The sequence below is a fragment of the Capra hircus genome, chromosome 23, assembly GCF_001704415.2.
Source record: "Capra hircus breed San Clemente chromosome 23, ASM170441v1, whole genome shotgun sequence".
Classification (NCBI taxonomy): Eukaryota; Metazoa; Chordata; class Mammalia; order Artiodactyla; family Bovidae; genus Capra; species Capra hircus.
The window spans coordinates 43,643,763-43,661,590 of record NC_030830.1 but is presented as its reverse complement, the minus strand read 5'-3'; the positions used below and the strand labels follow the sequence as shown (position 1 = coordinate 43,661,590).

The 17,828-nt window shown below is 39.2% G+C and overlaps 1 protein-coding gene across 1 annotated transcript in view; it reads right to left on the bottom strand.

The window, feature by feature from the left end:
* GFRAL (GDNF family receptor alpha like) overlaps window positions 8,656–17,828 on the bottom strand; it is an 81,634-nt gene continuing 72,461 nt past the window's right edge. The window contains exon 9 of the mRNA XM_018038662.1: window positions 8,656–8,770. Coding sequence (XP_017894151.1) covers window positions 8,656–8,770 — 115 coding nt within the window. The remainder of the gene's footprint in view (window positions 8,771–17,828) is intronic.

The following is a 17,828-nucleotide window of genomic DNA, read 5'->3' as shown; positions in this document are numbered from 1 at the left end:
AATGTTGATGTGTAATCTATTAAGTGCTAAATATAATTCTTTTTAAATTTCATGAGGAAATTTGTTTAAACTTTAAGCCTTCAAAGATAGTCAGATTCAAGATATAGGTTTTTAATTCTGATAAAAAATACTTCCAAATCCCCGCTATGTAATTGCCTGGGCATGAACAGATATCATCAAAACTCCAAATGCCTACATTCTGTTATATACTATGACTTAATTATAATAGATCTTAGTTTGGGAAGCTGTTAACAAAGTACCATAGACTAAGGGTTGTATAAGGAACAGCAATTTATTTCTCACAGATCTGGAGGCTGGAACTGTGAGACGCGAGTGCTGATGCATTTGGATTCTGGTGAGAACCCCCAGGCTTCTTGCCCTGTCCTCCCATTGTTCAGCTGCCAAGTCGTATCCAACTGAGAACTGCATGGACGGCATCACGCCAGGCTTCCCTGTCTTTCACCGTCTCCCTGAATCTGTTCAAACTCATGTCCATTGAGTCAGTGATGTCATCTAACCATAATCCTCTGTCCCCTTCTCCTCTTGCCCTCAATCTTCCCCAGCATCAGAGTCTTTTCCAGTGAATCGGCTCTTCACATCAGGTGGCCAAAGTATTGGAGCTTCAGCTTCAGCATCAGTCCTTCCGAGGAATATTCATGGTTGATATCCTATAGGATGGACTGGTTTGATCTCCTTGCAAGGGACTCTCAAGAGTCTTCTCCAACACCAAAGTCCTAGCTAGGAATCCCTCGGGTCTCTTTTATAAGGATACTAACCACACTTAAGGACTCTGCTCTCGTGACCTAAATTACGTCCCAAAGGCATTCCCCCAAATACCACCACATTGGAGGTTAGGGTTCCAGCATATGCCTCTTGGGGAGATACAACCAGTCAGTTGATAGTAAAGTTGAAGTGAATACATCTGCATGTTGTTTTCCTGTTGAATTCAGGATACTATGTAAAGAGATACAAAGGGATATGCTGCCAAAATGTTTTAATGCTTCCATGACTGATGTTCATTCTTATTTAGTCTTAATCACCCCACTTGACTTTCAGCCCTTGGCTGGTGCATCCAAGTCCACTGCAAGAACTGGTGTAAAATACTCTCAATATTTCTTGAATTAATAATGCCTTCATATGCTCTCACGAGGTCATAAATCACAGTGGATACAAATGAACCTATTTACAAAACAGAATCACATACTTAGAGAATGAATTTATGGTTATTACCGGGGGGGGGAAGGGATAGTTAGAGTCTGGGATGGACATGTACACACTGCTGTATTTAAGATGGATAATCAATAAGATCCTACTGTATAGCACAGCTTCCCTGGTGGCTTCGACGGTAAAGAAGCTGCCTGCAATGAAGGAGACCAGGGTTTGATCCCTGGGTTGGGAAGATCCCCTGGAGAAGGGAATGGCAACCCGTTCCAGTATTCTTGCCTGCAGAGTTCCAAGGAGAGAGGAGCCTGGTGTGCTACAGTCGATGTGGTCGCAAAGAGTTGGACACAACTGAGGAACTAGCGCCTTTTACTTCATAGCACAGGGAACTCTGCTCAAGGTTATGTGGCAGCCTGGATGGGAGGGGAGTTTGGAGGAGAATGGATACATGTATGTGTATGATTTAGTCCCTTTTCTGTCTATCTGAAAATATCACAACATTGTTAATCGGCTATACTCCAATATAAAATAAAAACTTTTAAAAAGAAGAAACCATAGTGGAGAGTTACAATGGGAAAGCAAGAATGATTTTGTACGCAAAAAGAAATGGCTTCCAGAAAGCCATAATGCTACCCATTCAACAAACCAAGAAGGGTTTTAAGGTGGGAAAGCACAGTAGTTAGTGATCTGTTCATTAGGAGGCCCATGATTTAATCTCGTTATCACAGTGCTAGATTTTATTTCATATATGAAAGATGACATCTCAAAACATACAAAGATAATGAACAGGTTTCACCTTGATTCTCCCTTTGGTTTTCATACATATAACATCTTCAGGTGCATTATTTTTATATTTTGAGAATCTGGTTGGACCTTTTTCAGCTACCCCAGTTGACCCCTCATTTTATTGGTTTTCTGAACACCTATTGATAAGTGCTCCCAGGCTGCAGGCTAATTAGCTACCAATGACAGAAGACTATTAGCTCATCTGCAACTACCTTGACCAATTGGCTGTTGGTTCCCCAGACAAGGTTGGAGGAAACTGTGTTACCATTAAATTGGATTTTCTTAACATCAGGGTGATAATATGGATCATTTAGCTCCTTATAGGCTTTTTATGGGCTTTCCTGATGGCTCAGTGGTAAAGAACCTGCCTGCAATACAGGAGACCCAGGTTCAATGTCTGGGTCGGGAAGATCCCCTGGAGAAGGGCATGGCAACCCACTCCAGAACTCTAGCCTGGAGAATCCCATGGACAGAGGAGCCTTGCCGGCTAGAGTCCATAAGGGTCGCGCAGAGTCAGACGTGACTGAGCATGCGTGCACGCACATCCTAGATGGAGGTTTTAAGATCCAACATGTACTTTGTCATAATCTCTAATTTACCTCTGGTTATAGTTCAGAGAAAAGTGGCTTTTTCAGCCTGACTCTCTCCGTGAAGTCAACAGAACACATTCAGAGCTTCCTGACAGCTCATGGTAATGAGCTTTTAGTGTGAGCAAGAAATAAACCTTTGTCATTATAATCCACTGAGATATCATGACTGCTTGTTACTGTAGGATTAACCCAGCCTATCCTGTTTGAGACACTTATTGCACAGAGTATTATTACAAATAAGATAGATAACGAGGCAAATTCAAATGTGCACTAGAAAAGAAAAATATAATAGGAGTCTGTCCAGAGGGAAACTTTCTAATTGTTAGGTGCAAAGGAAACTCTGACTTTCTAGCAGCTGTATCATAAAGACAAATGTATTTAGATACCCGTTTCAGTGTCCATTATATAAACATACATCTGTTCCTCAGTGGAATCAAATGATTTCTAGTCATTTCTAGTCAGAAACCTCAAATATGCCTCATGGATTTTAACAAAAAGGATTACATTTAACCAACAAATTAAATCCAGTATGGGGAAACTGTTTGATTTGGGGTCTTCTCTGAAGATAACTATAATGACCTATAAAATTATAGTGAAGCAACTACAACCTCCAAATCCCTAATCTGAATAGGTCTGCAAACAATGTCTCTCGGGTAGTTTTATATCCAGGGTTCTCTCCGCTTACCATGCGCTCTCTGGTCTGCTGCCTGCAAAAGGGGAGATAATTCAGAAAACTGGGACAAGAGGGAAACAAGGCCAATCTGTCAAATCCGCTGGCATTTGTTGTTGCTTTTTTCCCCCTTTCTCTTCTCATTTCTTCTCATCACCTCATTTCTTTTCCTCCCATTTCCCTTGTCCTGGTTTCCTCTCTAATAACTCTAGTTTTTAGTTGAACCATTGTATATCTGTAATAGGAACATAGTGGAATATCTTAAGTCATCACTTTTTTCTTTTTTTTTTTCATTTTCCTTGAATCGTGGTTCTCTACAGCTCCAAAGCCAAGCAACAAGTATCCATTACTCCTGTGAAAGACCGGGTAGAGCCTTAGAACAAAGGAGTCATTGTTCAGCTGGAGCTTAAAGTCTAGCCTTTTCAAGCACTTAAAGGAATAATGGCATTGAAAGCCAGGGTTTGTGAAGAGAGTAGTGTTTTCTAAATGTTAAAAATGTCTTTGTGTTATCATGATCTAATTCTGGTAGATCTCAGTCATAAAGCTGCATTAAAAGTTATAGTGAAAAATAAATGGAGGATGTAGGGGGAGAAAAGTCTACTTTAGATGGTGACCTTGGAGAGATGGAGGGAAGAAAAAGGTAGAGGCAGGAGTTTCAGTTTTGGCATCTTGTCCTGTCTCTTTCTTAACCACTGCCCCCTGCTCAGTCACCACCCAACAGCATCTATAATGGATCTCCCTGGGGGTTTGGGACCAGGGCGAAAATGAGGAACAGTGCTTACATCCATATAAGTTTGGGGGAAATCCCAGCATAAGAGGCCTCACTTCTTTCCTGTCAACAAAACTGTGCATTAATCATATTACCAAAATTTTATGGCACTGTAACTCCAGCGGGATGGAAGCTATGACTGAAGGAGAGATTTGATATTCGCTTCAACAAAATAGCACATAATATAGCCATGTGCAGAGACAGTGGCTGGCCCTTTGGCTCTCCAGAGGAAGGAAGGGGTGTGGAGATCCTCTCTAAGGAGCAAGATGAGGCCCATCTTTTAGAGGAAGAAAACCACCATATATGGAAGCCTCCAAAACTGGAAGCCTTGACAAGGAACCACGGTGCCCGAAGTAGCAGTGTGGACCGGTCATCCCAGCAGACTCCGCAACGTGGCCAGAGACGAGACAGAACAGCGCCTCACAGCGGAGACCAGAGAAAGCACAGAAGGCAGCACTGATGCCTCAGAGAGCGCTCCATTCATAAATGTACCCTCCTGGGAAGGAAGGAGAGAGACAGGTGAGATGTCCTCCAACTGGGAATTCAAAGTTAAAATATCTGACTTGTTTTCCAAGAGGACCAAGTTCATCTGAATAAGTATTTTGGTTTCTTTCTTGGAAAGATGTTTCCCATCCTGGGAGGGAACAGAATCTTCTGAAAGCAGACCAGATAAATACAAATAGCCATTACCTTTACGTACATGTTTCCTGATATTAGGGAAGCCCTGATATGTATTAAAAAATGCTTACTCCTTGGAAGGAAACTTATGACCAACCTAGATAGCATATTAAAAAGCAGAGACATTACTTTGTCAACCAAGGTCTGTCTAGTCAAGGCCATGGTTTTTCCAATAGTCATGTATGGATGTGAGAGTTGGAATATAAAGAAAGCTGAGCGCCGAAGAATCGATGCTTTTGAACTGTGGTGTTGGAGAAGACTCTTGAGAGTCCTTTGGACTGCAAGGAGATCTAACCAGTCCATCCTAAAGGAGATCAGTCCTGGGTCTTCATTGGAAGGACTGATGTTGAAGCTGAATCTCCAATACTTTGCCCACCTGATGTGAATAACTGACTCATTTGAAAAAACCCTGGTGGTGGGAACGATTGAGGGCAGAAGGAAAAGGGGACAACAGAGTATGAGATGGTTGGATGGCATCACCAACTCAATGGACATGGGTTTGGGTAAACTCCAGCAGTTGGTGATGAACAGGGAGGCCTGGCATGCTGCAGTTCATGGGGTTTCAAAGAGTCCGCTGCGACTGAGCAACTGAACTGAACTGATATGTATCAGATATGTATCAAGTGTGTATCAGGGCTTCCCTGATAGCTCAGTTGGTAAAGAATTTGCCTGTAATGCAGGAGACCCTGGTTCGATTCCTGGGTTGGGGAGATCGGCTGGAGGAGGGATAGGCTACCCACTCCAGTATTCTTGGGCTTCCCTTGAGGCTCAGTTGGTAATGAATCTGCCTGCAATGAGGATAGACCTGGGTTCAATCCCTGGGTTGGGAATTTCCTCTGGAGATGGGAACAGCTACCCACTCCAGTATTCTGGCCTGGAGAATTCTAAGGGGTGGCAAAGAGTCAGACATGACTGAGCAACTTTCATTTTACATACATGTTGCATATATGTTGTAAGGCAACAGTATAATGCTTGGATGCTTTACCATTTTGTAAGTTGTTTAGATTACGTTACTCAGAACTGTTTCATATGCTCCTATGTGAAGTCAGTCATCAATTAAAAGATTAGAGCTGCCACTATCATGAATTTAGAGTCTTAATAATGAAGAATATCCCCAAGCAACATAGTCAGGGCAACAGAAGATGAAAATGTTCTCTTATACAACAGTTTCCTTACCCATAAAATATTTATTAAATCTTTTTTTTAATTCTTTGTATATATTTGCCTCCCTGTCTCTCAAGGAAGATGGATAAGCTGATATGCAAGTGGCAAAAGCCAGCTTCTCCAAGTATTGCCTGTGTAAACATGGATTACATGCATTATATCAGACACCACACTAATGATGCTCTCCCAGCTTAATGCTTGGTCCATAGATTTGGTAGACCCATAACCCATTTCCAGCTCTTCTTACCAATTTTCTGAATATTTATATAAAATTATAAATTATTTGCCAGTAGTTCTCTCTACTTTCCCTTCTTTCATACTGAATGATTCAAAGATTCAAACATGTAGAATCTATGTTTGGATATGATTGGAAATCAAGATTAGTTACTTTCCCCTAGCTTTATTGAGATATAAATGACATAAAACATTGGGTAAATTTAAGAGGTTTGATTATTATTATGATCTGATACAATTATATACTGAGAAATGGTTGCTACACCGTGGTTAGTTAGCACTTTTGTTACCTCACATAATTAACATTTCTTTTCATCTACTCTCCTATGAAGTTCCACGTATAAAATATAATATTGTTAACTGTGTGCCCAGAATATATTAATCTCGTAACTAGAACTGTGTCCCTTTGACCAGCATCTCTTCATTTCCTCCAGACTCTAGCCCCTGGAAACCACCACTCTATTCTCTGTTTCAATGAGCTCAGCTGTTTTTTAGATTCCACATAACTGTGAGAACATACAGAGTTTTTCTTTGTCTGATGTTTCAGTTAGCACAGTGCCCTCAAGTTCCATCCACATTGTTGCAAATGACACGATTCTCCTTTTCTTATGGCTTAATAATATTCCTCTGTGTGTGTATCTTCTTTGCACACCATCCGTAGATGGACACTAGGCCTGCTTCCGTGTTTTGGCTACTGTGGGTAATGCTGTAATCAACATGGGGGTACAGATATATTTTCAAGATGCTGGTTTCATGTTTTTTGGGTATACACCCAGAAGTGGAATTCCTGGGTCATATAATAGTTCTATTTTTTCCTTTTTTTTTTTTTTTTTTTTTTTTGAGGAACCACTGTTTGCCATAGTGGCTCAATTTGTATTCCACCAATGGTGCACAAGGATTCCCATTATTCCACATCCTCTCCCACACCCATCTCTTGTCTTTTTGATGATGGCCATTCTAACAGGTGTGAGGGGATATCACCTTAGGAGATAAGCATTGCATTTATTTTACTTTGTAAGTTACTTCATTTGAAGTGCATTTAAAATGACTGAAAGAATGGATCTAAGTGTTTTAATGGGCAGTGCCTATTTCTTAGCCCTTGCAGTATTCTGTGGCTGATTTTTCCTTTCCTAAACTTGTTTTCCTCATGGCTTTCATAAAACTTTAAAAATTAGAGGGAAAAAAATGACAGCAGGAGAGGAGGAAAAAAAGATGGACAAGGATTAATAACTGTGATGAAAGAAATTTACAGTATTTGAAGGACAACCAGATGAATGTGTAAAATGATATTTCCTTTTCTTTATTATCTAGTTATTTGCTTTAAATAAGAACTACCATCATGGGTGGGATATACCTTATAATTCTTACAATGAACTATCCTTGTGCATTTTAATATTTCTGCCTACAGTGCTGAGTTCTGCTCACTCTTTATTCTCGCTCCCCTCTTCTGCACCCCCCTCCACATTCTACCAAAGTTCAGAACAAACATGGAAATGCTAAATAAGTCTTTATGTGTCCATCAACCATTTTGCTCTTCTAAATCCCTCAAAACTGATCTTCAAATAGAGGAAGATCTCTACTATTGAGATATTAGGGCCATTAACAAATTCTGTTTTCCTATTCAGTTCACTTTGTTGCTGAGTCATGTGTGACTCTTTGCGACCCCATGAATCACAGCACACCAGGCCTCCCTGTCTATCACCAACTCCCGGAGTTTATGCAAACTCATGTCCATCAAGTCAGTGATGCCATCCAGCCATCTCATCCTCTGTTGTCCCCTTCTGCTCCTGCCCCCAATCCCTCCCAGCATCAGGGTCTTTTCCAATGAATCAACTCTTTGCATGAAGTGGTCAAAGTATTGGAGTTTCAGCTTTAGCATCAGTCCTTCCAATGAACACCCAGGACTGATCTCCTTTAGAATGGACTGGTTGGATCTCCTTGCAGTCCAAGGGGCTCTCAAGAGTCTTCTCCAAAACCACAGTTCAAAAGCATCAATTCTTTGATGCTCAGCTTTCTTTATATTCCAACTCTCACATCCATACATGACCACTGGAAAAACCATAGCCTTGACTAGACGGACCTTTGTTGGCAAAGTAATGTCTCTGCTTTTTAATATGCTATCTAGGTTGGTCATAACTTCCCTTCCAAGGAGTAAGCGTCTTTTAATTTCATGGCTGCAGTCACCATCTGCAGTGATTTTACATATCTTTAAATTCTACTGCTTTAGTCTAATGCTTATTATTTGCACACTAATTTTGATGACATGATCTGAAAAGGATAGGTATCTCTGAAGCTTGTTCCTAACAGACACCCACTCTTTTTGAATTTCTTCTTTCTGGAAATTTTGTTTCTCAGCCTTTTCTTCATAGGTTGTATCTCACGTTTACCTTTTAAGCATGCTCCCTTTGTCCCGATGGTGCACTTGTTTGGCATCAGGGACCTCTGATATTTTATTTTATTAATATTTGGGAGCATGATATTAGTATCTGGGAGACATTTATTTAACAAATCTAGTGCTGTTGAAGCAGAAGTTCCCAATACATAGATGAGTCCTCTGATGAGCGCCTCCCAGGAGAAACACAGAAGTGATGATGTTTCCCTCATCACTCATTGGATTCTTCATTTTCAGAAGCACAGCCTTCAAAAATTTCCTCTGCCAGTGAATGGATGATCTCTACATTTCTGGAAAAAGTTTTACTGGAGATGAAAAGTTCTTGCCTACACAAGAAAACCAATATGGTTTTCTATCATATGAAATATGTCCATTAATAAATAGAAAAAAAAATTCTGAATTGATAGAACTTGAACCCTTTGACACGGTGAGAAACGCTATTTTAAGTTTGTGCTCTTTAGTTCCAAAAAGCCTCATGAAATATAGAATTTAAGCTTCTACTGATGTGGTTTATATTTTTGATGCCTTGACAGCCATCATTTATTTACAAAGAAGGTAGTTGGAGGTTCATGAGGAAGGGGATATAAGTGTACTTGTGGCTGATGCCCATTGTTATATGGCAGACCCAACACGACATTGCAAAGCAATTATCTTCCAATTAAAAACAAATAAAAATAAAACTGCTGGCTGCCTACCTAAGCTTCCTATCCTCTTCATCCTTGCTAAATAGAACTCTGATTTTACATGGGAATTCATCCTTTCCTCAGATGATTTAGGGTCAGTTCTTATTCAGTTCAGTTCAGTCACTCAGTCATGTCCGACCCCATGAATTGCAGCATGCCAGGCCTCCCTGTCCATCACCAACTCCCGGAGTTCACTCAAATTCATGTCCATCGAGTCGGTGATGCCATCCAGCCATCTCATCCTCTGTTGTCCCCTTCTCCTCTTGCCCCCAGGCCCTCCCAGCATCAGAGTCTTTTCCAATGAGTCAACTCTTCACATAAGGTGGCCAAAGTATTGGAGTTTCAGCTTTCGCATCGTTCCTTTCAAAGAAATTCCAGGGCTGATCTCCTTCAGAATGGACTGGTTGGATATCTTTGCAGTCCAAGGGACTCTCAAGAGTCTTCTCCAACACCACAGCTCAAAAGCATCAACTCTTCGGCACTCAGCCTTCTTCACAGTCCAACTCTCACATCCATACATGACCACAAGAAAAACCATAGCCTTGACTAGACGGACCTTAGTCGGCAAAGTAATGTCTCTGCTTTTGAATATGCTATCTAGGTTGGTCATAACTTTTCTTCCAAGGAGTAAGCGTCTTTTAATTTCATGGCTGCAGTCACCATCTGCAGTGATTTTGGAGCCCCAAAAAATAAAGTCTGACACGCAAAGAGTCGGACACAACTGAGCGACTGAACTGAACTGAACTCAACTGACACGGTTTCCACTGTTTCCCCATCTATTTCCCATGAAGTGATGGGACCAGATCAGTTCTTATTAGACTAAGTCAATTCTGGCAATTTAAATTCCTGTATGTCCATATAAGTTTCCCCCTCAGTCAGGAAGCTTCCATAAAACTCTTATTCTTCTCCGTCAGAGGGTAGACAGAATGAAAACCACAGTCACAGAAAACTAACCAATCTGATCACATGGACCAAAGCCTTGTCTAACTCAATGAAACTATGAGCCATGACAAGTAGGGCTACCCAAGACAGATGGGTCATGGTGGAGAGTTCTGACAAAACATGGCCCACTGGAGAAGGGAATGGCAAACCACCTCAGTATTCTTGCCTTGAGAACACCATGAACAGTATGAAAAAGGCAAAAAGATATCACAATGAAAGATGAACTCAACAGGTCAGTAGGTGCCCAATATGCTACTGGAGATCAGTGGAGAAATAACTCCAGAAAGAATGAAGAGATGGAGCTAAACGGAAAAACAACACCCAGTTGTGGATGTGACTGGTGATGGAAGTAAAGTCCAATGCTATAAAAAGCAATATTGCATAGGAACCTGGAATGTTAGGTCCGTGAATCAAGGCAAATTGGAAGTGGTCAAACAGGAGATGGCAAGAGTGAATGTTGACATTTTACAAATCAGTGAACTAAAATGGACTGGAATGGGTGAATTCAACTCAGATGACCATTATATCTACTACTGTGGGCAAGAATCCCTTAGTAGAAATGAAGTAGCCATCATAGTAAACAAAAAGTCCAAAATGCAGTACCTGGATGCAATCTCAAAGATGACAGAATGATCTTATTTATTTCCAAGGCAAACCATTCAATATCACAGTAATCCAAGTCTATCCCCTGACCAGTAATGCTGAAGAAGCTGAAGTTGAATAGTTCTATGAAGACATACAAGACCTTCTAGAACTAACACCCCCCAAAAGATGTCCTTTTCATTATAGGGTATTGGAATGCAAAAGTAGGAAGTCAAGAGATACCTGGAGTAACAGGCAAATTTGGCCTTGGAGTACAAAACAAAGCACGTCAAAGACTAACTGTTTTTCCAAGAGAACATGGTGGTCATAACAAACCCTCTTCCAACAACACAAGAGATGACTCTACACATGGACATCACCACATGGTCAATACTGAAATCATATTTATTATATTCTTTGCAGCCAAAGATGGAGAGGCTCTATACAGTCAGCCAAAACAAGACAGGGAGCTGACTGTGGGTCAGATCATGAACTCTTTTTTTGCCAAATTCAGACTTAAACTGAAGAAAGTAGGGAAAACCACTACACCATTCAGATATGACCTAAACCAAATCCCTTATGATTATACAGTAAAAGTGACAAATAGATTCAAGGGATTAGATCTGATAAACAGAGTGCCTAAAGAACTATGGATGGAGGTTCATGACATTGTACAGGAGGCAGTGATCAAGACCATCCCAAAGCAAAAGCAATGCAAAAAGGCAAAATGGCTGTCTGAGGAGGCCTTACAAACAGCTATGAAAATAAGAGAAGTGAAAGGTAAATGAAAAAAGGAAAGATATACCCATTTGAATCCAAAGTTCCAAAGAATAACAAGGAGAGATAAGAAAGCCTTCCTCAGCGATCAATGCAAAGAAATAGAGGAAAATAATAGAATGGGAAAGACTAGAGATCTCTTCAAGAAAATTAGAGATACCAAGGGAACATTTCATGCAAAGGTGGGCTCGATAAAGGACAGAAATGGTATGGACCTAACAGAAGCAGAAGATATTAAGAAGAGGTGGCAAGAATACACAGAAGAACTGTACAAAAAAGATCTTCATGACCCAAATAACCATGATAGTGTGATCACTCACCTAGAGCCAGACATCCTGGAATGTGAAGTCAAGTGGGCCTTAGGAAACATCACTCCAAACAAATCTAGTGGAGGTGATGGAATTCCAGTGGAGCTATTTCAAATCCTAAAAGATGATGCCGTGAAAGTGCTGCAGTCACTATGCCAGCAAATTTGGAAAACTCACCAGTGGCCACAGGACTGGAAAATGTCAATTTTCATTCAATCCCAAGGAAAGGCAATGGCAAAGAATGTTCAAACTACCCCACAATAGCACTCATCTCACACGCTAGTAAAGTAATGCTCAAAATTTTCCAAGCCAGGTTTCAACAGTACCTGAACGGTGAAATTCCAGATGTTCAAGCTGGACTTAGAAAAGGCAGAGGAACCAGAGATCAATTTGCCAACATCTATGGGATCATCAAAAAAGCAAGAGAGTTCCAGAAAAACATCTATTTCTGCTTTATTGACTATGCAGAAGACTTCGGGTATGTGGATCACTACAAACTGTGTAATATTCTTAAAGAGATGGGAATACCAGACACCTGACCTGCCTCTTGAGAAATCTGTATGCAGGTCAGGAAGCAACAGTTAGACAGCTGGACATGGAACAACAGACTGGTTCCAAATTGGGAAAGGAGGAAGAGAAGGCTGTGTATCATCACCTTCCTTATTTAACTTATATGGAGAGTGCATAATGCAAAATACCTGGCTAGATGAAGCACAAGCTGGAATCGAGATTGCCAGGAGAAATATGGATAACTTGAGATATGCAGATGACACCACCTTTGGCAAAAAACGAAGAAAACTAAAGAGCCTCGTGATGAAAGTGAAAGAGGAGAGTGAAAAAGTTGGCTTAAAACTCAACCATCAGAAAACTAAGATCATGGCATCCAGTCCCATCACTACATGGCAAATAGATGGGGAAACAATGGAAACATTGAGAGATTTTATTTTGGGGGCTCCCAAATCACTGCATATGGTGACTGCGCCTATGAAATTAAAAGATGCTCGCTCCTTGGAAGAAAAGCTATGACCAACATAGACAGCATATTAAAAAGCAGAGACATTACTTTGCCAACAAAGGTCCATCTAGCCAAAGCTATGATTTTTTCCACTAGTCATGTATGGATGTGAGAGTTGGACTATAAAGAAAGTTGAGCTCCAAAGAAATGATGCTTTTGAACTGTGGTGTTGGAGGAGACTCTTGAGAGTCCCTTGGACTGGAAGGAGATCAAACAAGTCAATCTTAAAGGAAATCTGTCCTTAATATTCATTGGAAGGACTGATCCTGAAGCTGAAACTCCAATACTTTGGTCACAGAATGGGAAGAACTGACTCATTTGAAAAGACCCTGATGTTGGGAAAGATTGAAGGTGGGAGGAGAAGGGGATGACAGAGAATGAGATGGTTGGATGGCATCACTGACTTGATGGACATGAGTTTGAGTAAACTCCAGGAATTGGTGATGGACAGGAAGGCCTGGTGTGTTGCAGTCCATGGGGTCACAAAGAGTCGGACACAACTGAGCAACTGAACTGCACTGATGTCCATATCTTCTTATGAAGCTTGACCTGTGCCAGTCATCCAGTGACTATGAAAATAGTGGAAAAGAAACATTTGAATCCTAGAATTTGTCACTAAATGGTGAAATCAACTGATCCTTGAGATGTTCTATTTTGGAACTCTTGATATAGGAACTGTTATGTATTCCTTATTGCTTAAGGCATTGTACTAGAGGGGGGGGGGTGTGTGCTAAGTCACTCCAATCATGTCAGACTCTTTGTGACCATATGGACCACAGCCTGCCAGGCTCTTCTGTCCATGGGATTTATTACAGGTAAAAGCATCTAATTACTAGACAAGTAATGTAAATTAATAAATGCAGTGCTTCAGAGAAGATTATTTGAAGCCACTATTTCCGGGTTGTTTATGTGCAAAAATGGCACAATTACAGCTGGGATGAGAAACTGGCAGTAGAGTTTAGGATTTAAGATGAAAGATTCTGAAATCTGCTCTATCGGTGTTCAATTACTAAATTTTTTGTTGACCACTGTGAGACTACAAGAAATTGCTTAATCTTTTTAACCATCAGTTATTATTTCACACTCTATCCCCCACTTTTCTATATTTAACACAAACATATTTCTAAGAACAACTTGATTTCCTCCCTCTGTTTTCTGGAGAACAGTCTGTTCTCAGGCTTTAGCAAGCCTGCTTTATATGGCAGTAACTGGGAGATGGAAAGTACTATTTATCTTCTCTTATGTAACTAAGGGCAGGAGGAGAAGGGGATGACAGAGGATGAGATGGTTGGAATGCATCATCAACTCGATGGACATGGGTTTGGGTGGACTCTGGGAGTTGGTGATGGACAGGGAGGCCTGGTGTGCTGCAGTTCATGGGGTCGCAAAGAGTCAGACAGCGCTGAGCAACTGAACTGAACTGATGTAACTAAGAGAGTGAACAGCCTCTGGAATATGGAGAGCTCTTTGAAGGAGTTTTGTGACTCACTGAATATTATTCTTCACTGTTTGAAATGGTAAAGGCTGGTTTTTCCGTTACTCCAGCTAAACACTGCCAAATGTTAATTTCAGGTTTAATTGAATGTAGACAATTTGATGGAGAAGGCATTGGGAGCCCACTCCAGTACTCTTGCCTGGAAAATCCTACGGATGGAGGAGCCTGGTGGGCTCTAGTCCATGGGGTTGCTAAGAGCCAGGCACAACTGAGCGACTTCACATTCTCTTTTCACTTTCGTGCTTTGGAAAAGGAAATGGCAACCCACTCCAGTGTTCTTGCCTGGAGAATCCCAGGGACTGGGGAGCCTGGTGGGTTGCCATCTATGGGGTCGCACAGAGTCAGACACGACTGAGGTGACTTAGCAGCAGCAGACAATATGACCTGAAGTATAGTGAACAGAATAGATATGCTACCAAGCAGGTAGAAAATGTTTGACTTTTAATTGTAAACATATCACTAAATATATGTTCTTGTTCTTGAACATTTGAACCTCTGTGTCACTACAAATAAAACAAGCTCATGTTTTTTCTTAGCAATGGGTAACAATGTGATTGTAGACAGTTGAACAGCACATATGTATCAAAAACTTAACAAATATCTTTTCCACAATTTTCTGTTCATAATTATATTCAGATGTCAAGTCAGGCCTAAAGTAGCAATATAGTAACAATACAGAAAGTAATAATTATCATGTTACTTTATATTGCAGTAGCTCAGTAAAAATTAGCATAGAAAAAATTAAATTTACAAATGAAATATGTCATTGAAATGCACATTGATTTTTTTCAACCAGTGTAGTTGCTTTATATCTTTTTGAACATGACATAAAGACATCAAGTTAAAAAGTTCAACAATATTAAATTACAAAATCCAAAAATATAACTTATGATTTTTATAACTAATCATCTAATCAAGCATATTTAGAAACGTAAAGTCAATGCTAATGATTTGGTTGATGATTTGGGAATGAATATACAAATAAGAAATATACTGGGTATTTTGTTAACATTTTTATATTTGGCAAGTTAATAAGCATTTATAAAATTGATCAGAAAAAACCTGTTAACTCTAAAATGTTACATTATGAAACACAACCAAATACTCTCATATGGACTCAAATTTACTATTAAACATATCATGCAGACTGTAATTTAGAATAACAATTATTGGCTTCAAGGATAATTCTGTAATTCTACACTAGCATCACAAAAGATATGACTGTAAATTTATACTTGAATATTTTCTTGAGAAAAATCTAACATCATACCAATTACTATACCTTACATGAACATATTTGATGATCCAGGATCATTAAATCTGCCCTAACGTTTTCTTTGATGATGGAAAGGATATTCTGTTGACTTGCTTTAACAAAGGTGATTGTTAATGAGCCATGACTCTTAATGAATCATGAGTCTGCCAGGTATTTGGGTTGGTGAAGGGTCTCTTGTTTTGATTCAATATTCTGAAGGTTCTATACAAAAACAAAAGTAAAAGTCAACAATATGCCATTTTAAGGATTTTACAAATGTGTCTATGCTTATATTTTTGGTTTGTTTCTGTGCCTGAAGAGGAAGATAATAAAATTTTTGAAAGTAAAGTTAAAAAAAAAAAAGAATATTCTAAGGTCTAAGTATCATGCATTTAACTATGTTCTCCAAGTAATAATTTTCAAAAAAAAAAAAAAAGAGAGTCTTTTTTCTCACATATTTAAATTTTTAGTTATTGGCTTCATTGCAAAATTCTTTGAAGATTTAGAGCTGTTTTGATTTAGTATGACACAAAACAAATGCAAAAACCCTAAATCTTTACTGCATACAAACAAGTGTCCACATGGATTAGATTTGCCCATCAGGTAAGTGGCAAGCAGCCTGCTTTCATGAAGAAAGCACTATTGATCTCCAATGTGAGTTGACACAGGTATTGTGGTTACTGATGCTTCTGTTTCATTTTATTACTTCTTTCCATGATGGCTTTTACTTTTCTCTTTTTTTAACACTGGGTCTGGATCTTTCAGATCCATGTAAGGATCAATTTTAAATTGCACAGAAAGCAAGTTATAACTATAATATAAAATAATGATATAACATAGTTATAATATTATAATATAATACATAATTAGCTATATTATTAATAACAATGTTATAGTATAATTATTATATTGTTAATCATATAAGTAATAATAATATGAAATTTGTTTTTTAATACATATTACAGTCAACTCAAGATGACGCTCATTGTCATCCAGTAAAGAAACATGCCTTTCTAATGCAGATAAGAAAAGAGAAGTTAACAGCTGATACATAGGAAATTTTGCATAGTCATGGGTCTTATTTACCTGAAACACAAGAGTAATTTGTAAAAAAGCCCTGGGCCCAGGTGGCAGATGTGAATTTTATACTTTAAGTGCATGGCTAAAAAGTAAAGATTGAGGCCCTATAAGGATTTTGCTAAACTGGCAAGTTTTTTATGCTTCTCTCCATCAGTCCTCTGTGATGGAATATCTAGGCAAGCCCAGTAACTGAACCATGCTTTCAAATATTCTAAACCAAACAAAGGAAAGTTTAATAAATTCCAAATGCTATTTCCCCCCCTTGAAATTGACTCTAATACTTTGGCCTTTAAACTGTATCTTGGAACTCAAAGAATATCTTTTCATACAAATACAACTTTTAAGGTCTTGAAGAAAAACAGTTTGGTATTGATATTGGTCAGCATCAAATGAAATGGTTAGAGGACTTGGATCCAACAGGGGAATATGTTTAGCTGGGATTACATTTAAAAATAAGTAAGCTTGAGTGCCTGTAGATAGAGCATATTCTGATCATGTGCCCGACCCCTTGCTACCACCATGTGCCTCCCCGTTAAGTCTTGCACTTGGTCTCTCTGGTCGTGGAGTTCTTGGAGTGTGAGGAGCCATGGTGTGCCAGCATCATCAAGTTTACTGAGTCTGGTTCTCTGAGAATCATGAGATGAACGTCCACTGCCTCTGCTGCCCTCAGGCCTAATTTTACTGATAAACATATTTTAGGTGCATGTATATATATCATATACGCATGCACACACACTTAATATATATTTTTCATTAAAATTTAGGATTGTCAAATTATACAAAAACATACACATTTTTATATATGAAGAATTCCATGGACTGCATAGTCCATAGGATCACAAAGAGCTGGACACGACTGAGTGACTTTCACTTCCACTTCATACACATTTGTACCATTAATAAGCAAATGAACATCACTGATATTTAAATACCAAATACTTTACTTATTATGGCTTATTATTTATTATTTTGTTATTATTTTAATTAAAAATAAGCAACTGAACACCACTTTATATCTCTTTGTAAATGTTAAATAAGTGGAAAAATGTTAAACCCTGGACATTTAGACATTTACAACTGATATATCTTATCCTAAGGTCTCACATTCACTGTGAAGGCAGCCAAGAAAGAGAAGATTTGGAAAAAGTAAATTAAGTCAGGCAACAGGAATAAGTTCTTTTAAGGTGCCTGGAGAGGCATCATTTCATACCTCACTTAATAACTGTGTTATTCAAAAATAAGAATAA